The sequence below is a fragment of the Paralichthys olivaceus genome, chromosome 22, assembly GCF_024713975.1.
Source record: "Paralichthys olivaceus isolate ysfri-2021 chromosome 22, ASM2471397v2, whole genome shotgun sequence".
Taxonomy (NCBI): domain Eukaryota; kingdom Metazoa; phylum Chordata; class Actinopteri; order Pleuronectiformes; family Paralichthyidae; genus Paralichthys; species Paralichthys olivaceus.
In genome coordinates this window covers 6082646-6102961 of record NC_091114.1, presented here as the reverse complement: position 1 = coordinate 6102961, position 20316 = coordinate 6082646, and the positions used below count along the sequence as shown (strand labels likewise).

At 42.2% G+C, this 20316-nt stretch overlaps 1 protein-coding gene across 1 annotated transcript in view; it reads left to right on the top strand.

The window, feature by feature from the left end:
• fgf11a (fibroblast growth factor 11a) overlaps positions 1-20316 on the top strand; it is a 117356-nt gene that overhangs the window by 62133 nt on the left and 34907 nt on the right. Inside the window, exon 9 of the mRNA XM_069518484.1 lies at positions 15253-15363. Coding sequence (XP_069374585.1) covers positions 15253-15363 — 111 coding nt within the window. The remainder of the gene's footprint in view (positions 1-15252; positions 15364-20316) is intronic.

The following is a 20316-nucleotide window of genomic DNA, read 5'->3' as shown; positions in this document are numbered from 1 at the left end:
AACAAATTAGGAGTAACATTTTGTGAACTGCGTGGCATTTCGGTTGATTGCAGAGCGGCCAACGACAACATAGGGTGTGTTTGTGTGTGAGAGAGAAAGAGAGAGAGAGAGAGTGAGAGTGTGTGTTTTGGTATGGGGGCATGAATGAATTGAGGACACACTGGAGGAGAGAGTCTCCGCAAATCAGTTTAATTAAAGAGTACCGATGCATGAGATTAGATTGGGAGCCTATGGTGTAAAGGATATGATTACACAGTGAGAGAGACACAGATTGGATATGGAGAAAGAGAGCGAAAGACAAAGGGAGCGAGTGAATGATGGCAAGAGGTTTGAAAGGAAACTCAACCATATTGCGGGAGACTCCAGTGGTGCTTGTCGCCTGTGGCGATGCACAGCATGCCGGTCCCATGGTGCTTCTTTGGCTGCCACGGCGTTTTGTGTCTTGACGATGCAGCACCTTTTGCATGTGTCTGCATGTGTGTGTGTGTGTGTGTGTGTGTGTGTATAACATCTCTGCTGAGAGCCTAATTAGTTGTGCCATACAGACTCTGGTGACAAGACGCACAACTGCTGCAGGTAAAAACATCCACAGAACTTTTATGTCCCCTGTCCTTGTTGGTGAAAACAGTGAATTCCACGTCACACTTTCTCAGATCAAAAATTCTCAGATCCCTGGCAAATATTTTAATGTCATGAAAATAAAAAGCATTGCCAGTTTACATTGATTCAGTGTTTTGGAAACTGGATTCACTGTCACTGGCCTGAATTAACCTGCATGGAGTTTCAGAGTGAAGGTTACCAGCAGCCAGTTCACATCAGTGTCAGGTAAGCTGTTAGTAACACTAGGAAGCGTTTAACTGACCTGCCGTCAGACTTGATTATGAGTTTGACTTGTTCCATTCCCTGTCCTAAATTGGATGAGAAGGTTGGTAGCATTTTCACGTCTCTACAACTGGGATCTTAAAAGACTGAAACTATGGCTGGTGAGCTACACCAATCAAAATGTTAAACCTTTCGGGGACATTGGAGTCAATTATTTATTTACTTTCCTGAAATTGTGACTAGGTAGTTTGCCAAATAGATTATTAGCACTGTGATGAAGAAAACTTGAATTATTAAAGATGTCACAGTGTTGATCTTTATACACAGTGCATGCTCCAGCCTAACACAAGCTAATTTGATCTTTTTCAAACAGTTGATGTTTTAAATCTCATTATGCAAACATTACTGGGGCCGTTATATTAAAACACTGTCATCTATTGCATTAAACTACTGCGAAGTTGGATGGCAAAGGTCAGTCAAAGAAATATGAAACAAGGTCAGTCAACCGAGCTAGTAAGTGTTGTAGTGAATAACGTTTGTCGGGAAGTTGGCCTAATCATTGCCAATGTTCACTGACCTCATTTATTTTCTTCACCAACATATAATTTTACTAACATTCGGCTTATTCTGGACCTTGATAAGGGATATGACCCGAGGAAAAGAAAGACAGCATTATAGTTCCATGACTGTTGATTGCCTCATTTGGGAGCTGACGCTGACATAAAACGAATAAAAAAGAGAGAGGAAGAGACAGAGGGAGGGGCAGAGGAAAAGTGAGGCACATGAAAGGTAAAGTTTCGTTTCCTTATTACGACTCCTGACACTCGTTAGACGGCGTTCTCTCTCTTGTGTGTGTGTGTGTGTGTGTCCGTGTGGGCAAATGGTAGCGAGGGAGGGAGATGTATGTACAGTGAGAGAGCCTGATTAGCATTGTACTCCATGTTCCACTGCCGTGACATGGAGAGAGGGAGGGAGTTAGAGAGAGGGAAGAAGGAGGCAGAAGTGCTCACTCTGCACTGTGCCAAAGGAAGCAGGAGAAAGGAGAGAGGAGGACAGAGATATTAAGACAGGTTTGGAGAAGTTCTTTTACACACACATTGATTCTCAATGTCTCTCTCCTTAGTCACATGGTCTAAAAGGCCCCGGCACACTTGTCCCAGATGAAAGTCGACAGTCACGAGACACACTGCAATCTGTTGTCCTAGATCGCAAGACGTGCATGAAATTATGCAGAGGACTTTCCCTCTTACTCTTTTGTTTTTAATTAAGATTACCTTCACAAACATGAGAGTGGTGCAACGGTGCAACGGATCATTTTCATTCTATTTACATCGTAATACCCAGAACCACCATTCATCACACAAGCTGACATGCCCTGAAATGGAGGTTGCATAGTCCGACGTAGATCAAGATCTTTTTTACGAGACCATCTTGCATCATGTAGAATGCAGTTGACCTGTAAAATGTAAGAGCACACACACACACACACACACACACACACACACACACACACACACACACACATTCCCAGGTTCTCAGTTTCCTTTCTCCAATTTCTACTGAGAATAATCCCTAACAAATGCACTGTTCCCCCCTGTTTTAACATTTGATTAAAATATTTTTCATCGTGAAATCAACAACTTAAAAACAGGTTACAAGTATCATTTCATTTTACAAAATCATTTGCTAAAAAGGCTTGGCCCTGTCTTACGCTCAAATTCCTGATGCCTATAATTATTCATTGGATCCCATACGTTCTCAAATTAAAAAATAAAAAAGTGCATAATATTAATATATGATAAAATCTCATAAGACAGTAAAAAGTAGTTTTGAGGCTTTTAATTAGCTTCTGCACCTGTTTTTCTTCATCAAGATACATTTACTATTCCCAGGAAATTCCTAAAAATACAAGGAAGGGTTCTTTCTTGGCCCATGTTCAATCCTTCCACCAAATTGTGGAAATCCGTTCAGTTTATGCAGAATCCTAATTGCTCTGATGTAATAAATAATGTCAACCTCAGCCCCACACCTGTACACTGGCATCCCACTTCTGAAAACCTCTGAATTTCTGAACTAGTTAATTTGTTGGCTAATATTGGTTTTCTTAAGAGTCAAAGCAAAGTTCAATGCTCATTATCATTGTAGAAAAGGAACACGTTGAAGACAAAATCAATGGTAAACATATCATAACTCAGCTTGAAATACTGTATCAGTCTGACCCTAACGCCAAGATATTGCAGTTAATTTCCTAATGCCAGTCTGGTGTGTGAGAACACCACATATAGAGCTGTGAAGTGTTTCTGATAATAATGTTGAAGCGAATTGATTCGTCCTCTTTCTCTCAGAGACTCTGGGTGGGATCCAAGTGAAGGATCGAGCAAAGAGTCCTTCTAGGTTGTTTAAATTCGTCAAGTCATTGTCGAATCACCCTTTCCCTCCAGCCCATTACCCATCTGTGCACAAACACACACAAACACACCTGTGCTATCTCCTCCTGAGGTTGAACCCCCCCCCCCTGTGTGTGTGTGTTTTCAGGGAGACAGCAACTGGTCATTAACTAATGCACGGTGGTAGAGAGCGTGTCTGTCGCTGCCGGCCTCGCCGAGGTCAGAGGTCACTGACGCAAAAGCGCACCAGTCCCTCGCAGGGCCGGCTCTGCCTCATCCATCTCTGTCAGAGTCTCAGCCAAGAACACACACACACACACACACACACACACACACAAGCATAGACAGAAACACACACGCAGGTATTCTCAGGTGGATACGATAATTATGCGGTTTTCAGATGTGCACACAAACATAAATACATATATGAATTCATTACACACACACACACACACACACACACATGCTCATGTGCACGCACGCACATGGAGTATCCTCAAAGTAGCTGGTGTCACTTCCACATGAATGTTGTGTTCTTGTTTTTGTTTGTTTACTCTCATGTGAGCCATTTGAAAATGACAGCAGCAAGTGTGATGACCCTTTTTTTATCTTGACCTTTAGATGTGTGCGTGTGTGTGTGTGTGTGTGGACTTCACATCTTGCCTTCCAAATGAAAGAGGAGACTCTCCTCAGATCCCAGATATGTCATGCACATCAGGTTTGGGTGAACATATCCTGTTTGTATCAAACAAACTGGATGTGGTCTTCATAGTATGTATAACTTTATATGTGCAGGAAACAAGAACTGTAATTTCTCATCTCATATCATGCTGTCAGGTGGGTGGGGATGCGATAGAAAAATGGAACAGGTGGACCAAAACGCAGAGCTCAATCTCAAGTAACAAAAAGTGTCCTTTATTTAAAGGTGAACGTAACAAAAGAAATCCTCAATAAAACAGAAGTAGCTCTCAGGAAAAACAGAGGAGTAGCACAGGGAAAGACATGAAAAACTAGTGAGCAGTGACGAGACACATGAACATGACAAGGACGAACCAACAGAACCAGGAGGAACACAAAGACTTAAATACACACTGAACTGATGAGTAACTGGAGACAGGTGGCACAGGACAAACAGGTGAGCCTGATGAGGGCAGGAAGTCTAGTGGGGAAGACACAACAGGAGCGGGGACTACAAAATAAAACAGGAAACAGAGGAACACAGAGATGAGCACAGGAGAAACACAGGGTGAAACATAGAAAGAGAAACACAGAGATGAACACAGCGAGGGACAAAGAGGGGACATAGAGCAAACTTAACAAAAACACAGTTTAAACTTGAACTGAACTGAAAACACTCTTTATAAAAGAGGAGAATAATGCACTAGCCATGACACATGCATTGTTCATTTTGCCGTTTCTGTCTGTTGTCTAGCACGAGTTTTAAACTTTTGAGAATTTGACCAGTGTGTGTGTTATTTCCTTCACATTCTCGTGTGTGACGTTTACGTCCTCCACCTGTGCGTCACTGAGAATGATGACATGATGCTATTGTCATTGGGAGAGCATTTGTAGATAGAGAATAGGCTTGTGTTCACATTTTACGACTCTTAAGGGAGTGTCCCCATTTTTCTCTGTATAGGTCAACACTTAGCGGAGAAAGCGATAAACTGAGAGAATGTGCAGCAGAGAAAAGGTGTGGAGACGGACAGTATTCCAGAGAAAGAGAGATGTTGTTGATGAACAGTGAAAACAGAGTGTGGGTGGAAAGTTTGATTATTCGCCATAGACTCTTTTCAGTGGTTCAACACTAGGGCTACTGGTAATTGATCTATCCGTTCGCCTCCCACCCTTCTCTCTCCCTCTGTAATCACCCTTCACTCCTTCGTCTCTTACTAATTCCCTCCACCCTTCCTCTTCTCATCTTCTTTTTCCCTTGCTTCTTTTGAACCTCCATTGTATTTTTCTTTTGCCTGGAGTGACTTCCAACTTCTTCCCCCCTTACACTCTCAATCCACCCTTATCATTCCTCTTGCCTTACCCCTGTTCCTGTTTCCTTTCCTCTACCTTCTCGCCCGTCCTCTCCACTATGCTTCCCTCCCTCCTGTTCCTTTCATCCTTCCTCCCCCTCAGGTGATATCAGGTTCGGGCCTTGATCCACACTGGGTGGGCGGGGTCTGCCTGCTGATTGTTGCTGTAATTAATCAGTGAAGAAGGGTCCTGGGATATTGAAAACCTCTGCACCAGCTGACTCTCACTGACTCGTGTACTGACCTGTGTACTGACCTGTGTACTGACCTGTGTACTGACCTGTGTACTGACCTGTGTACTCTGGTACACCAGCTCATTTCAATCTTTGCTATGTTTGTTCTGTAAACTTAAAAGTATTTTTTTTTCCACTTCTTTTTTTCACACTTCACAAACAACCCTCATTCGACAGCAACTCCCCAGGGTAACTTTCCTTTCTCTTGAGCTGAAGTGTCTCCCTCCCTTTGTCTTGGCTCCTGTCGTGATTTATACTCACCATCTCTGCCTCCCTCCTTCTCCCTCTCATCCCATTCTCTTCTTTTTTTATTCCTTTTCCTTATCTTCCTCTCCATATACGCTTCCTCACTCATTTTCTGAGACAGCTGCTTTTGTTTCCGTCTCTCTCTCTTTCACTCTCTCTCTGACTTAATCATCAGGCCATTCATTTGAGCTTTAAATCATTAAGCTTTAGAGCACAGGCTGAAGACGTTCACCGTCGGTTTTCTAATGAATCCACCACTTTTTACTTTCCCTGAAGTGTCAGCATGTTGTGTCACTTCTAGTTCAAGTGGTTTCTTGTTCCCTTTGAAGACTTTTCTCATATATTCAATGAATCGTGGATGCTTCTTAAAGTATGATCACTTCAACATTGTAAAAATCAGATTTGCTGTGATGCTGTGAGACGTAGTTTTGATTTACATTCACACTGTGATTTCAATCCATCGTCAATATGAATGTAGCCACAGACCGTCTGATTAGTGGACGACCCACTCTCTGGTCTGGTATTAAACCATGAACATTGAAAACACAGTCCCCTTACTTTAATATATTTAACCAACAATGCAATAAGCTCACTCACTTCAGCAGTGCATGGACGAGTGTGGGGAGGAAAATAGGCAAATGAAAAAGAGGTAGGCAGTGTTGAATTTATGTTAAAAGTGCATTTGTTAGGTCACAATCTGAAAATGTGGCTCATTATATTAAGACACGCTTTTAAATGAGGGGAAGTGTAGGTGAGAGTGTTGAAACAAATGTAGAAACAAACTAAACCAAGACAGCGGCCATGATGTCAGGTGGCAGCCGCCCAGGGAGAGAGCACACAGACTGGGGAAGCAACCTTTTGCTGCTCCCACCTCTCAGGTGCAATCAGTTACTCTGACGACCCACCCAGGCTCCTTCAATCATCAACAGGAAGTCACGTGATGGGCCGTCACACCAGCCTTGAGTGAGATCATTCAGAGCCAATTTAAACCCTATTGCTTCACAGTATGTTGTCACATATAATAAACTCACTATAGAAGCTAGGTTGTATCATTCTGTTTTTTTGTGTAGTAATTGTAATCTCATTACATACAGCCTACGGAGCCTCAAGCTTGATGTGAATACTCTGGCCATTCTCAGCTTCCTCTCAGTTCTCAAGTCTTTCCGCTGCTGTATGTGTGTTGACATTGATCTCTCTTCTGGATCACAGACCCTGACACACTGGAATTAGATTTTCACAAATGTCAACTTGATCTTCCCTTACTAAGCGCTTATTTTTCTTCTCCAATTTGGCCAGTTCCAGGGCTGGGAATTTCCTTTTTGCTCTGTCATTCACATGATCCTTTCCATCACCAAAAATATGAGTATGCTGGGAGGCTGGTAAACTTTTAGCAAGGTCGCACTTTATAACTTTCATCGCTATTGATTTCCCTAAAAGCTAAAGTTGGACTATGACAGGGAGAGTGAGAGAGAGGGAGGGAGACAAAACTGATTGGATGGAAAAGAGGGAGAAGCAGTTTGTTTTGAAGGGGTACCGCCCCTTTCTCTCTCTTCATCCTATGAGGGATGAGGCTGCTGGCGGATTGGAGATGATTGATGGTCCCTGTAAATATGGCCATTACCATGCACGTTCTCCCCAGCCTTTATCCCATTATTCATTGTCAGCTGGGGCCAATATGAGCCCCCAATTTTATGCAATTTAGCTCTGCACTTAATGTGAAATATGAAAAATAGGAAAATGTTTTCAGAGCTGTCATCCCCAATCCAGATGTTTTTAAGAGTGCAAATATGGAAAAACACAATCTCTGCTTTCACTGTGATATGTTAAGAGTCCTCCTACAGTATCACACTCCTTGTTCTCATCTAGATACTGGATGTGTTATTGCTTTTGTGGCTGCCGCCGAGCATTTACCATTGGATGCAATAAGTCTGCTGGGAGATGAAATACTAGCAGTTGTAAAATCCATATGTCCATGGATTAATAGCTTCAGGCTCTCACACTAGTGGTGAGAAAGACAATATTAGAGTCAGTGGGGAGTAACAAGCTTATTAACTCTCGAGATAGCTGAGAAGTCTTTCTCGGACCAGTGTGCAGAGACATGGCATGTTAAGGAGCAACCATGCTGGAATTTACCCACAGTGCTGCAGTTGATAACAGAGAATTACAGCTACATATGGCTTTAACTAGACGTTGACTTATAAACTGTATATACATACAATATATACAATAATACCAGAGCTGAATGCACTGTGAGTTTGCACACATGTCCTCATGCTACACAGTGACAGTAGTAGAGAGACAGACTGGAAAGGTCGCAGTCTGTTACTGCTGCTCTGTTGCTCGGCCTCAAGGAGTAATTACTTGAAAAATGCAACTGTGCTGCGTTTCCACCTGTCAGGCAGCACCAAGAACAACGTGTCAGCCAGTTGACTGAGAGTCCTGTGTTACAATATAACCGGTGGGCAATTTGTCGGGTGATGAGGGGGGTTGCCATCCCCTTCAAATCAAAATTCATTCTCCTTGATAACCTGACAATATCGCAATCTGCTCTCAGCCCTCACCCCCTAAGAGTGCTGTGTGTGCAGACAGAGAATTTGTTTGTGCAGGCGAGCATCCTATAATTCGTGCTGCTAATTTCCATACTTATTTTTAAAAGTTAAAACCACCCGATATTTATAACGGTAGAACAGGTTCACCACTTCAAATACCTCACACTCAGTATTGACAATGAACTCAGCATTGATCAGCACATCACTTCCATCCATAAATCACAGCAAAGACTCCATATCATCAGTTAACTCTTTTAGTCCAACCCATCCTGCTGTACTGTTCCACCTGTTTCTACAACAAGCCCTCTGTCACCAACAAAAACAAACCCACCGCCATCAGACCGCTTCTAAAATCATTGAACTTTCCTAACCCATATCCCAGACCTGAACGACGGAGCCATCACACGCCCAGCACTCGCCATAGTAGACAACACCGACTACCCCCTTAACATTACTGCCACTCAGACGGAGGTGCACACTATAGGGCCAGATTCAGTAGAGGCTTCGTACCCTCTGCCATTGCAGCACTAAATAAATTGCCACAGAAAATGTCAGTGACTTTAGTTTCTTCAGAGTTTTTATTGATGAAGTTAACGTATGTCAGCAGCACCAGGGGAACACAATGAAAGGCTCCTGAAGTGTTGGTGTTAAACAGGGTTGTATGGAAGGAATTTTACCAACAAGTAATCATTTTGACTTTTAATAAATCTTACAATTGTTAGTCTCTATCACACTCAACACTAGGGCAGCTGACATGCATCATCGAGTTGGAACCCTGAGACTGATGTAGGAGTTTCTTGTTGCATCAACTTCATCAGAACAGGAAGAAACAGTTTCCCAATTCCATACCTCCTACAAATAGTAAAGCTACAGTAATATGTATTTAGAGTACAATGTTTTTTCAGGTTTGGATACAAGAAATACACACTGCTACCAGTTATTAGGGAACATATAGTAAAGCTAATGCAATCTAATACAACAGTTCTCCAATAAACCCTTCATGAATATTATAAAGCTTTTGTTGCAATTGGGTCATAGACCCTATTTCTTCCTGATGCCATAAATATGATGCCACTGTGGCTGTGGACCTCTGCCAACTAAAAGAGACCACAAAATATGTTTCTTAATATTAAATACAAAATATTTGTACACTTAAGAACCAATTTTTGCAACAAATACTAACCTCTTAATATGATGCTTGATACTGCATCAGTCAATAAAGTTATTATCATTTTTATTATGGTGGCAATGTGCAGTAAAACTCCTTGAGGTGCACTTAGTGCAAGTGCAGTACTTCATGTCGACTCACAATATATCCAGTGTCCCGTCTGCTGTTTGTTGTGGAATCATTTTGGGCGCCGTGATGCATGAAGCTGCTGATTCTCTCCAATGAAGTGCTGGAGCTTTAACTCTGCCAAGCGCTGAGACAGTTAGTGAACTACAATGACCACAATTCATCAGTGATGCGTCAGTGCTGTAGCACATCTGGGCTCCCTGGAGTTTTACTCCTGCGTCGGTGCTGACACAGACTGAACAGAGACCATTTTATATGACGTCTCGACAAACAGATGGAAGTGTAATAATCTGCGATTGTCGCAGTGCCTTCAGCTTCAAGTGCTTTGACAGACTTTAGCGACTGAGAAAGAAATGAATTACTGTGCTCTCTAAATGAAACATCAATAACAAGTCGTTTGTGTATCCCAGTGTAGCTGAAGCGATCTGACTACCTGTGGGAAACACGTATATCCATACTTATACAATCATAAATCTTGTCTTCAATAACTCTATATTGTCTTCTTTTCTTTTACCCCCGTTTTGCCTTCTCCTGCTCTTCCTCTGAGTGACATGTCTGACATTCAGCATAGTTTATCTTTTTCAATGATGTTTAATTATACCCCAGCTACATGCTAGTAGATGGGTTTATTGTTATCATTGGCCTTTTTCTGTCTGTCTGTCACAGCAGTCGCTCTGGCAATTTCTATTCAATTTGGAATAGAAAAGTTGCTTTACAGCCAGAAAGTTGAATCCCAGCTTGACTTTGGTCTTTGTGTGCACACCGGCTTCCTCCCACAGTCAGACTCTTAACTGACCGTTGATGTGAGTTGTCCAGGGTGTAACCTGCTCCTCACCCAATGACACGTCCCCCAGAGACCCCTAAAGGATAGATAACAGATGGGTGGATTGGTATGCAGCATTGGGGGACTACTGAATGATGATGATGATGGAATTTTGTGTGTACAATTAAATAAATGCTTAATAAATATGAAATAAGTGTGTAATTGTTTCAACACTGTGTTTATAACAGAAGCTAACCATCTCAAACCTGAAATGTACTCATTACTCATCAAGGATCTATTTTTGACGATTGAGCTGCTCCCCTCTGTTGAGTGCCTGCGGCTATAATTACATGTGTTCTTGTACAGAATTGATGTGCACCACACACGGCCACAAAATAAATAAATATATTAGTATGCTCATCAGGTCTTACATCAAATGTAGAAAATGTAATATTTTGATACTTTTTGAACCATAAAGCACATTGAATAGATAAGACTGCATGAAGAGTAAATGTGGCATCTATTTTTGTCTTTTTACAAGACACTACATCCATTTACCATCCTGTCCTTTTCACCCTTACTTTCTGCATCACCACATACAACATAGGGCACACTACTTAATTCACTGGTACTGAACATCGGCACTGAACATAAATCTCGACCTCTGCAGTTGTCCAATGTGGACGTTATTCCCAGGCCAGACTGTAAATGGTTAGAGGACACTTAAGAGGAGAAAGACTGAGCTGAACAGGGGTAAGGAGACAAAAATATATCTACCGTGTGAGTCTGTTGTGTGTTTGTGATGACAGACATACTGATATTGTCCTTGGCCGATCATCTGCTTGTTCAGCCAAGCCCATTATACGGGTGTCCAGTATGCACACACATTAAGACGTGCAGTGAGGAAAGCGGGTGAAAATAACTAGCTGCTGCCCAGTTGTCATCTGCCATGAGGCATCAGGCAGCTGGAGGGTTCAGGGTGACTTAAATGGTTTAAATTCTCAATAAGTAAAATTAATCCTGCTCTTTATTAAGGTCACTCCATAATTAGCGTTGAATGTCTGTGGGATTATGAGCACAAATCCTCCTCATGCATAAACACACACAGTCCCTCGCTCTTGTGCTGTAGGATGCGATGCAGTCTGATAAATCTTTTGTGTGTTGACAAATGCTATTATATTCCCAGGGTACATTCTAATGTGACAGTCGGATTGCAGTCCCCACGAGCATGAACTTGTTATTGTCCCCATGGCCTAATGCCATTTCAGAGGCTTTTTCTCCCCTTTCAAGAGTAAAACTCCAAGGGAAATGTTGTAATATTTGAAAAATGTGAAAATGAAAATGGCAGCTTTAATTCCAAATGTCAGTAAGAGCATTTAAAGCTTCCCTCAGTTAAAACAAAGACTGGATTTAACTGATGTTAAAGCCTTCAAAACTTTACCCCTGAATCAATGATTTCCTTCCGAACCCCTCTGAACAAGGGCTGAGTGAAAGGTAAAACTCTTAATGATTCTGGGGGCGGTCCAAGCAACACTCCACTTCAAAGTCATTTCACACTTCAAAGTTCAGCTCATGTGGCTGAGGAGGAACTTTATCTAGTCTGAGAAAACAACTCAGATGATGTAATAACGGAAAAGCCAGCATTGCAAACTTTAGGTGTGGAGGGGAAAAATTCACATTTTCCATGGAATGTATATAAAAAATTGATGTAGCGTGTGTTCAGATCGTGAAACCTGTGTCCTCTGAGGGCAGCACCTCTGGTTGCAAATGAAATAATTTTAAGTGTATGAGAAAATGATCCTACTTCATACTTTATTTATAGAGTGAGTAAACATTAACAGGAATGTTAGCCTTATGACTGACAGCTTGTACCGCCCAATGGGTGCAGGCAGCAGGTGAAGGAGGGTGTGCAGTGTCCTTGAGCTTTCAGCCAGGCTCCACCCCTCTCTCCCCGTAATATGGTTACATATGGTTTAAAAAAAAACAAGATGGTGCTGGACAAAATGCCAAGCTAAAAGCTTTAAATGGCAGTTCACAAACCAGTGGGTGGCATCCTGGTGTTTTGCCAGACACTTGCACTAATAGTCTGTATCCTTAGCTCCTTGGCTACCAGCTGAACGTAAAGGTTCCTCTAATACCCCAATGTTAATGCCCATTATACTTTTAAATTACATATCATTTAAACCACGAGGGTATACTTCAACTGTATTTTGAGCCTCTGGTGTTTCTGATTTGACCTCAAATTAATATTTGTGTGTTTATTAATGGTTTATTAGTTCTCCGAGCACAACCATCATCACTACCCATGATTCTTTTAAAGCTTCCTCTGTGAGCAGAACCCTCCACCACACAGTAACCGTGCTACATGTCTCGAACTGAACTCAAACTAACTGGACAGTGTGCAACTTTCTCATCCTGCCCTAACAGAGTATCATATGCAAACCACTTCTCCTAAAGCCCAGCTATCTATGTCTTTGATGGACACAGCTTTCATCCAGTGCCACCATTTGACCAGAGTTTGAGCATATCAGAAAATAAGAGGATTCATTTATGCTGTGTTGGCCTTTTTTTTGCGAAGCATTGAAGCTGCAGTTGTTGAGGTTAACTCAAGGCTATAACCCTGTGAAATATAACTCAATTGACTTCAGTTATTTATAAAAGATTTTAAAAAATCCGTTAACTGAAATCATTATACTTATGTTGATATTTTATAGCCAATGACCATCTTTCCTTGCGCTTTTATATCCTGCCTCAGGTATGACTCAAGGCATCCACGGCACTCTACATGGATCAAGTACGAGATGCCGTTTATGTGTGTGTGTATTTTGTGTGTATTGGCATTGCACTTGCACCCGTAGTCTTGCTTGTCCTTGTGTCCAAGCTGTATTTCCTCTCAATGTTCAGGATCATAGCATTATTCCCAAACAGAACGGGGGCGGAGTCATGCTAAAGGTCAACATCAGCCTCCCCTGCGTGTGTTCGTTGTTAGACTCTGCTCCGCGCTGCGGCAGATGTGTTAAGCAGCACATGGCATGGAGTGTGTCTGAGGCTTAATTTGAGATTAACACTCAGGATATTACAGATTACCACACTCCACGTTTGACCTTCTGTGTCTAGTCAGCCCACGATGGATGGATGAGCTTTTATCTTTTAGTAGTTACATAGACTCAATCTGGCTGCTGAGGCCAGCACCTCCAAAGAAAAGCTTCCAAACATGTTGGGTCACCCTGTCAACATGAAAGGAAGGATTTGCACACTGGTATTTCTTCGACTAATTCACAGACATCAAGGCTTAACTCACATCCTAATGAGCCTCAACTTGAGACATTATGCAGAACTGTTTTTGCAGTTTTATCCCTAGTTGAACATATTTCACTTATTGTAAATGGATCCAAAAGTCCACCAGGATATCTGACATAGTTCTGTTTCATATTTATATATTTCTAGGAAATAAGCAGCAAGGAGAACACGTGCTCGTTCAAATTCCGTCTTGATCCAAAAACTCTTGACCAAACTCATTGTTTCTTGAGAAACTAGGAATACTCTTTAACCAACGATAGCCTTTCTCCACTTCCATCTCTTGCATAATCTTTTCAAAGTCCTGATACTCATGAAAATGTGGTGCTGATTATGTTTTTTATTTGAAATACTTGTATTAAAGTATAACTTAAGATCCTCCACATTCCTCACACAAACACAGGTGACAGGTTAGTCTGATTTTTAGGAGCTTATTCTTGAGTATCCTCTAAGTCAAATTGCAGTTGAGGTACAATAAAAAAGTTGGAAACTAAAGTGTTAAGCCTATACTGAAGTATGAATAATGTTTTCAAAACTCTATAAAATAAAATTCTGTATAGAGAATTAGACTGTATAGGGACAGCCTGAATATCTTGCAGTGCATCTCTGTCTCTCTTTCTCTGTCTCTCCCCCTCTCTCACTCACACACACACACAAACGTGCATCCCTGCTGTCAAGCGAGGGCCAACTGCCAGCTGCCCCCGTACTTCTCTGTCTTCATCCATATTTGATGCGTATCATTAAAACTTGATTGTGGAAACACTTGAGCATTCTGACATTCCCTCTGATCCACTATTTAGCCTCCCTCAGCACTTCCCAGTGGAAGAGCCCTTGCAGTCATGTGTGTGCAGCCTGAGAAAGAGAAACACACCCCAAGACAAACACAAGGTTAGAGAAACACACGTCAGCTTAACTCTGGAGCAGCGGTGGATGGGAGTGCCTGATTGGTTCACGGAAACCAACAGTAGTCTGGTGCCTCAGAGTGCATTGAGTAAATGACGACAGTTGGTATTTGAGAGTGGGGTAAACAGGCGACCGGAGAAGGTTCATTAAACTTTCAGCATGACGATGAACGTGTTGTTGCTTGTTTCTTGAGCTTTTGCCATCTTGCATCCAAGATATTGAACTTTCTCCTCTTCGCTGTGACCAGGAAGGTGTCTAAATTTCACCAGCATTTCATGTGTAAGAGCCCAACACCCTGTTCTGTGTCTGAGGCAGTGGATTGAGTTCAGACTAATGGTTGATCAGTGAGTTTGTACTTGAAAGCTACCACGAACGTCAACTTCAAACGAACGGTCACCCTCAAAGTCTGCAATTTTGAAGTGCTTGCCTACTTGTGTGATGTGCAGCTGCTGCAACACCGACACTCAAAATGAACAGCGTGTCTCCATCACTTGAATCCATCTGTGAAAGATGTTTTTTTTTGTGCAGACACACAGGGCCCATCAATCCTTCTGAAAGCCACAGTCACACACATGCAAGCGCACACTCTTCACTGTTTGACCATTTCCCAGTGTAAATATCAAGATCTGCCTGTTGTTTAGTCAATGTGCACATCCGTAGGAAGGTGTGCGAATTAACATACACTCACCAACAAGTGTTAACATGTGTTTAACCCTGTGTTTGCTCTGCAGAGCCCCAGCTGAAGGGCATCGTCACGCGGCTCTACTGCAGACACGGGTTCTACCTCCAGATGCTGCCGGATGGCACCATGGAAGGCACAAAGGACGAAAGCAGCTCCTTCTGTAAGTGAACAGTCACACGCACAGAGGTATTGTCACTTAGTTTGATGAAGGTGTGTGTTTCTTGGCTCAGGCGGCACATGCTACGCTGGGATTTTCCCCATGCTTCCACACCAAGGGACATTTAAAAGGAGACTTCCTGGCAGGACTATCATATATCTGAACATCTCAACAGCACACGATTGCACCGCAACACAGCCACGCTTTCTGGTTTTATTCACACTCTGATCCGTCAGGCAGAAAATGTATGCACACTTGGCAAAGTGCGCTCGGTGAACACCAGCTAAATGGGATTTGTTCGCGTTACGCAATAAATCACAGCAGATCCTTGGCAAGGATGAATCTTCTCAGACACTGTTTTTAATTGTTTTGCTTACAATCAGTCTGACCTTTAAGGTACAAGCTTCATGTGTCTATGAATAACTCGTCTGTGTGAGTGTATTCAGTATAGTCAAGGTGTGTGTGTGTGTGTGTGTGTGTGTGTGCTTTAAATCCTGCCGGATGTATTTTAGTGGCTGTGTGCTCTAAAGCAGCCAGTGGCAGACAATGTTCCCACCATCCCAGCTTATCTCAGACACTAGATGTGAGTACTACATCGTGATTCCTATAGAATTGTTTAACAGTGTACTAATATCACTCTAGGTGTTATTATACCGGAGCCAGCTGGTGTCTTCTGCTGCCCCCTGTAATCTCCATGATCCTGGATAAAAGGTCAAAACAGCTGCCGTGATGTTCTACGTTTAGGGGCAGCAGTAGCTCAGTCCATAAGGATTTGGCTTGGGAACCGGAGGGTGGCCGGTTCAAGTCCAGCATGGACCATAACCATGGAAGGTGGACTGGTAGCTGGAGAGGTGCCAGTTCACCTCCTGGGCACTGCTGAGGTGCCCTTGAGCAAGGCACCGTACCCCCCAATTGCTCATAGGGCGCTTTTCCTGGGGGCTGCCCATCACTCTACCATCTCTCTCCAAAATATGCATGTCTTTGAGCCCTGTCTGTGTGTGTGTGGGATTGTGGGTTAATGCATGTATTAAAAAATGAAAAAAACATGAGTGTAAAAAGAATTTCCCCTTGTGGGATCAATAAAGGAAGTTTAAGTTTAACTGGTAACAGTATCATATATAATGTCCTGACACAGTCCAATCCAATAGTTGTTGAGATAATTCAGTCTGGATTAAAGCGGTGGAGTAACTGACATTGCCTTCCATTGAGTCATGCAGCCAGCTTGCATGGCTAAAGAAGAAGGGTGGTGGCTGGTGGGACGCACACACCTCACCTTGTTAGGGGTCATCACCTGGGTGATTACTGACCAAAAACATCATATCCCATGATACCCCTTGAGTTCTTGGACTCTCTCCAAACCTCCCGGAGAGATCAATAGTGTATTATAGTTTATCCCTGATGTGGCAAGACAGCATTTTTTCTGTCAAAGCCCCAGTTTGGATGGAAAACATGGAGTTAGCACAATTTTGGATTTGCAATCTACAGGACGGTAGGGAAAAAATTCCATTTGGACTCTCAGCTGTGGCTCCCTGTGTAAAGTTGGTTTTTCAGCATTTAAATGAGGTGTCAAAATACTAATAAATACAGCAACAGGAGCACCAGGTAAGAATAACCTGGATTTGACCTTGAGGTGTTCATATTGAGGTTTTCCCTTGGTATTTGTCCTAAGAAAGGAAATTCAGCGGTGTGTTTTGTGTTACTTGAACGCTGGATTATCTAAAATTGAATAAACAGGAAACCAGTCAGTGGCAGTCAGTGGCATGACGGTGTGTCTACAGTCTATGGACCCAGAATCATCTTCTTCTTTGTCCCCAGATAAAGTACAGCAGTGGTTTGCAACTGGGTCAAATCACAGGTCAAAATTGATGCAAGATCACTTTGGTAATTTTATCATTTTTATTTCACCACATCACACTGACACAGATGAAAATGCTGTTCCCCGTCATGGCAAGAACATTTTCTCTTCAGCCATTTATCATATGATCCACAGATGTGAGAGTAAAATAAATTCTGTTTAACTTTATTAGCAACATAGAATATAAAATCTTCACTGCAGATAAACCAAGTAGGAGGAACATAACATTTTCAAACTTTACTCTGCACCTGAGACTGTTAATAAAAAGCTCTGCACACAACATCCAGCACACAAGCAATAACAAGTGACAGAATTTTGTAGAACTGTTTGAGGAGCACTCCCTAATGAAAAGGAATAATTCTTAACCACCTCCAGATCATTAGCACAGGACAAGAGAACAGCCCATTCCAACAGGCAGGTTTTGAACGACCATTGCACTCGTGTTCACAAATTGCAAACTTGCAGTTGTGCTTGTGCAAAGTGTACATTTAGATTTGGATGAGTAAATGTTGGGGAAACTTGTAAGAGGAAGCAGGTACATGTCCCCTGGTGTTTTGAATCCACCAACCACATCTGTTTGGTTAAATTAGGCCCACAGCGGCACCATGACCGATCAGACCTGCTCTCTCCTCTCCTGCTTATGTAACAGCACACCTACACTGAGGCAAACATCGCCACACACTGAACTTTAAACAGTCTCTTGTCCAATTTGAAATATTCATCGCATAATACTTCAGGGCAAATCTGAAAGCCAACAGGGCTCTTTTCCAGGCGGATGTAAAGACTCCTGTTATGTAAGAGTGTTTCTGGCTTGTCAGGGTATTAAACATCAGTCAGCATGCGGTCAATCCACAAAATAATTACGTGGCTCTTACTAATGGTTCATTTTATTACAACGGTAATTCCATCAATGCCAGTAGGTGGTTTCATCTTGTCCTGGGCTCATTGCTTTGTCAGTGGACAGTCCGAGGGGGAGTTGACAGGCAAGTCCTGTGAAAGTCATAAATCGAGCACATTTTTAAATCACATTTAAATATTTTATTCATTCAAGCGGGAATTGTTGAGTGATTGACATCAGTGTAACTTAGCATCAATCAGCAGCACAATCATATACCTGGCTGCGCAGAACATTGAAAGAGTCAGAATTGCTGTGTGAGCGTGTGTGTGTGTGTGTGTGTCGCAAGCTGTCAGGCTTATCTTCAGTAGTCTCCCTGGTAACCGTAACTTGCTCTATAATGCAAAGTGGCCTGGAACCAGACTGCTTTCAGTTTCACTCAATTTAAATTTCCCCTTTATTCTCATTTTTTTTATTTTTACAGCCAACGGGATCATGTTTTGATCTAACTGTATCACTAAAGTGGTTCTTAATGTCGTCAAGAAGTCCACTGATAACTTTAAGATGGCTGTACAAACCTCTTTGGGGATCATGGGGCAAAAATGAGCCGCTGGGCCCCAGAAAACGCTGGTTCTTCCTCCTCCTGCCTGTTCTATGTATCACCTCACATTTGCTGGGAGCAATTTTGATTGAATACAAACCAATTTAGGAATATGAGATTTGGAAGCAAACCATCAGCTGTAATGTAGTTCTTGGTCTGAATTGACCACTGCAGATTAGGTCATTAACATAGAAAGCCTAAAACTAGCCTCAGAAAAAAAGGTAATAACGCTTAGTGCCCTTCAATTTCAATTTTATTTTTATAGCTCCAAATTATACCATACATTTACTCAGGTCACTTTACATTGTAAGGTCAAGAGTTCAAGAGAAACCTCCGACAGAGCTGGACTCAGGGTGGGTGGTTGTATGCTTCAATCAGCTGGGTTTAAAGTTGGGAAATGGGGGAGAGTATTGAGTAGTGAGAGATACCTGCAGAATGAGGACAAGGTGAGAGGAAGTTATGTGAGAGTGGAGACACAAAGTAAATGGTATGCAGTTGTGTGATATAAATACATGGGGGAGAAAGTGAGACTTCCTACAGAAGTCTAGGCTTGTAGCAGCACAACTGGCTCAGGGCTCACCTGAACCAGCCCTAACTACAAGCGTTATCAGAGAGGAAAGTTTGAAGTGTAACCTTAAATGTAGAGATGGTGTCTGCTTCTGAACACAGCTGGTTCTACGGGGAGATGAACCTAGTAGCTGAAGGCTCAACAAGTGAGCCTGTATTAAAGGAGCAAAGTGATCTATTGGGATGATAAATAATGTTTTGTGAAACTGCAAAAGTGCAGTAATTGAGCCGCGGCAAGTAAAGACTGGCTGCGGACAGGAAGGTGGAGAACTTTGCGTTCATCCTACCTGGTCTGCAATAAAGCCATGTGTACATTATCAAGTAAATTCCTTCTTTTTGGTATTACATTTATATTCAATGTTTCTTTCATGAGATAAAACCGAATTTGCCTTGTTACTGTTCATGTGTGGCACTTCTGAATGATTTATAGTGTTTTCAAACAGTGCATGAGGACTATTTCAGAGGTCTGTTAAGAAATCAACACAATCCAAGTCCAAGTCTAAACTCTGTAATTCAGCTTCATATAAAGCATTGCAGCTTTTACTCTGTAGACAAATTGCGTAACAGGAAGTTATTCTATGAATGTTGTTGCCATGATGGAGATTAGCACTGCAACAGCTGTAAATGTCTCTGTCAGTCCGATATGGTGAATAAAAATAATCAAATTATCAAAATAATCTGGCAGGTCACTTTGGCCTGCGGTCTGACTGTTGCCATCACTGTAGGTCATCCAACTCAGTCTGCAGACTGCATGTTGCCCCCACTGCAAAGCACCGTTTGCCTATTCAATGTTTATTAGTATTGAATGTATCACATGTCCAAATTGCACCAGATGGTCCTTGACTAATACACATCCCAAATTGTAAGCTGATTAGATGAACAATCCTCAAGATATGTTTTCCATATACAGACAAACAGAGATTTATTGGAATTATTAGATAGATCTACCTCCAGGAGGAAGGAGGAAGTATGGATGAACAAAGGGAATGTTTACATCTTGGACCCCTTTGGTCCAGTTTTGTCCTGGCATATCTTTACCAGCCCTGTTCACCTCCTGGTTCTCCTGTCGGTAAGGCTGGACATTGAAGGGCTATAGCT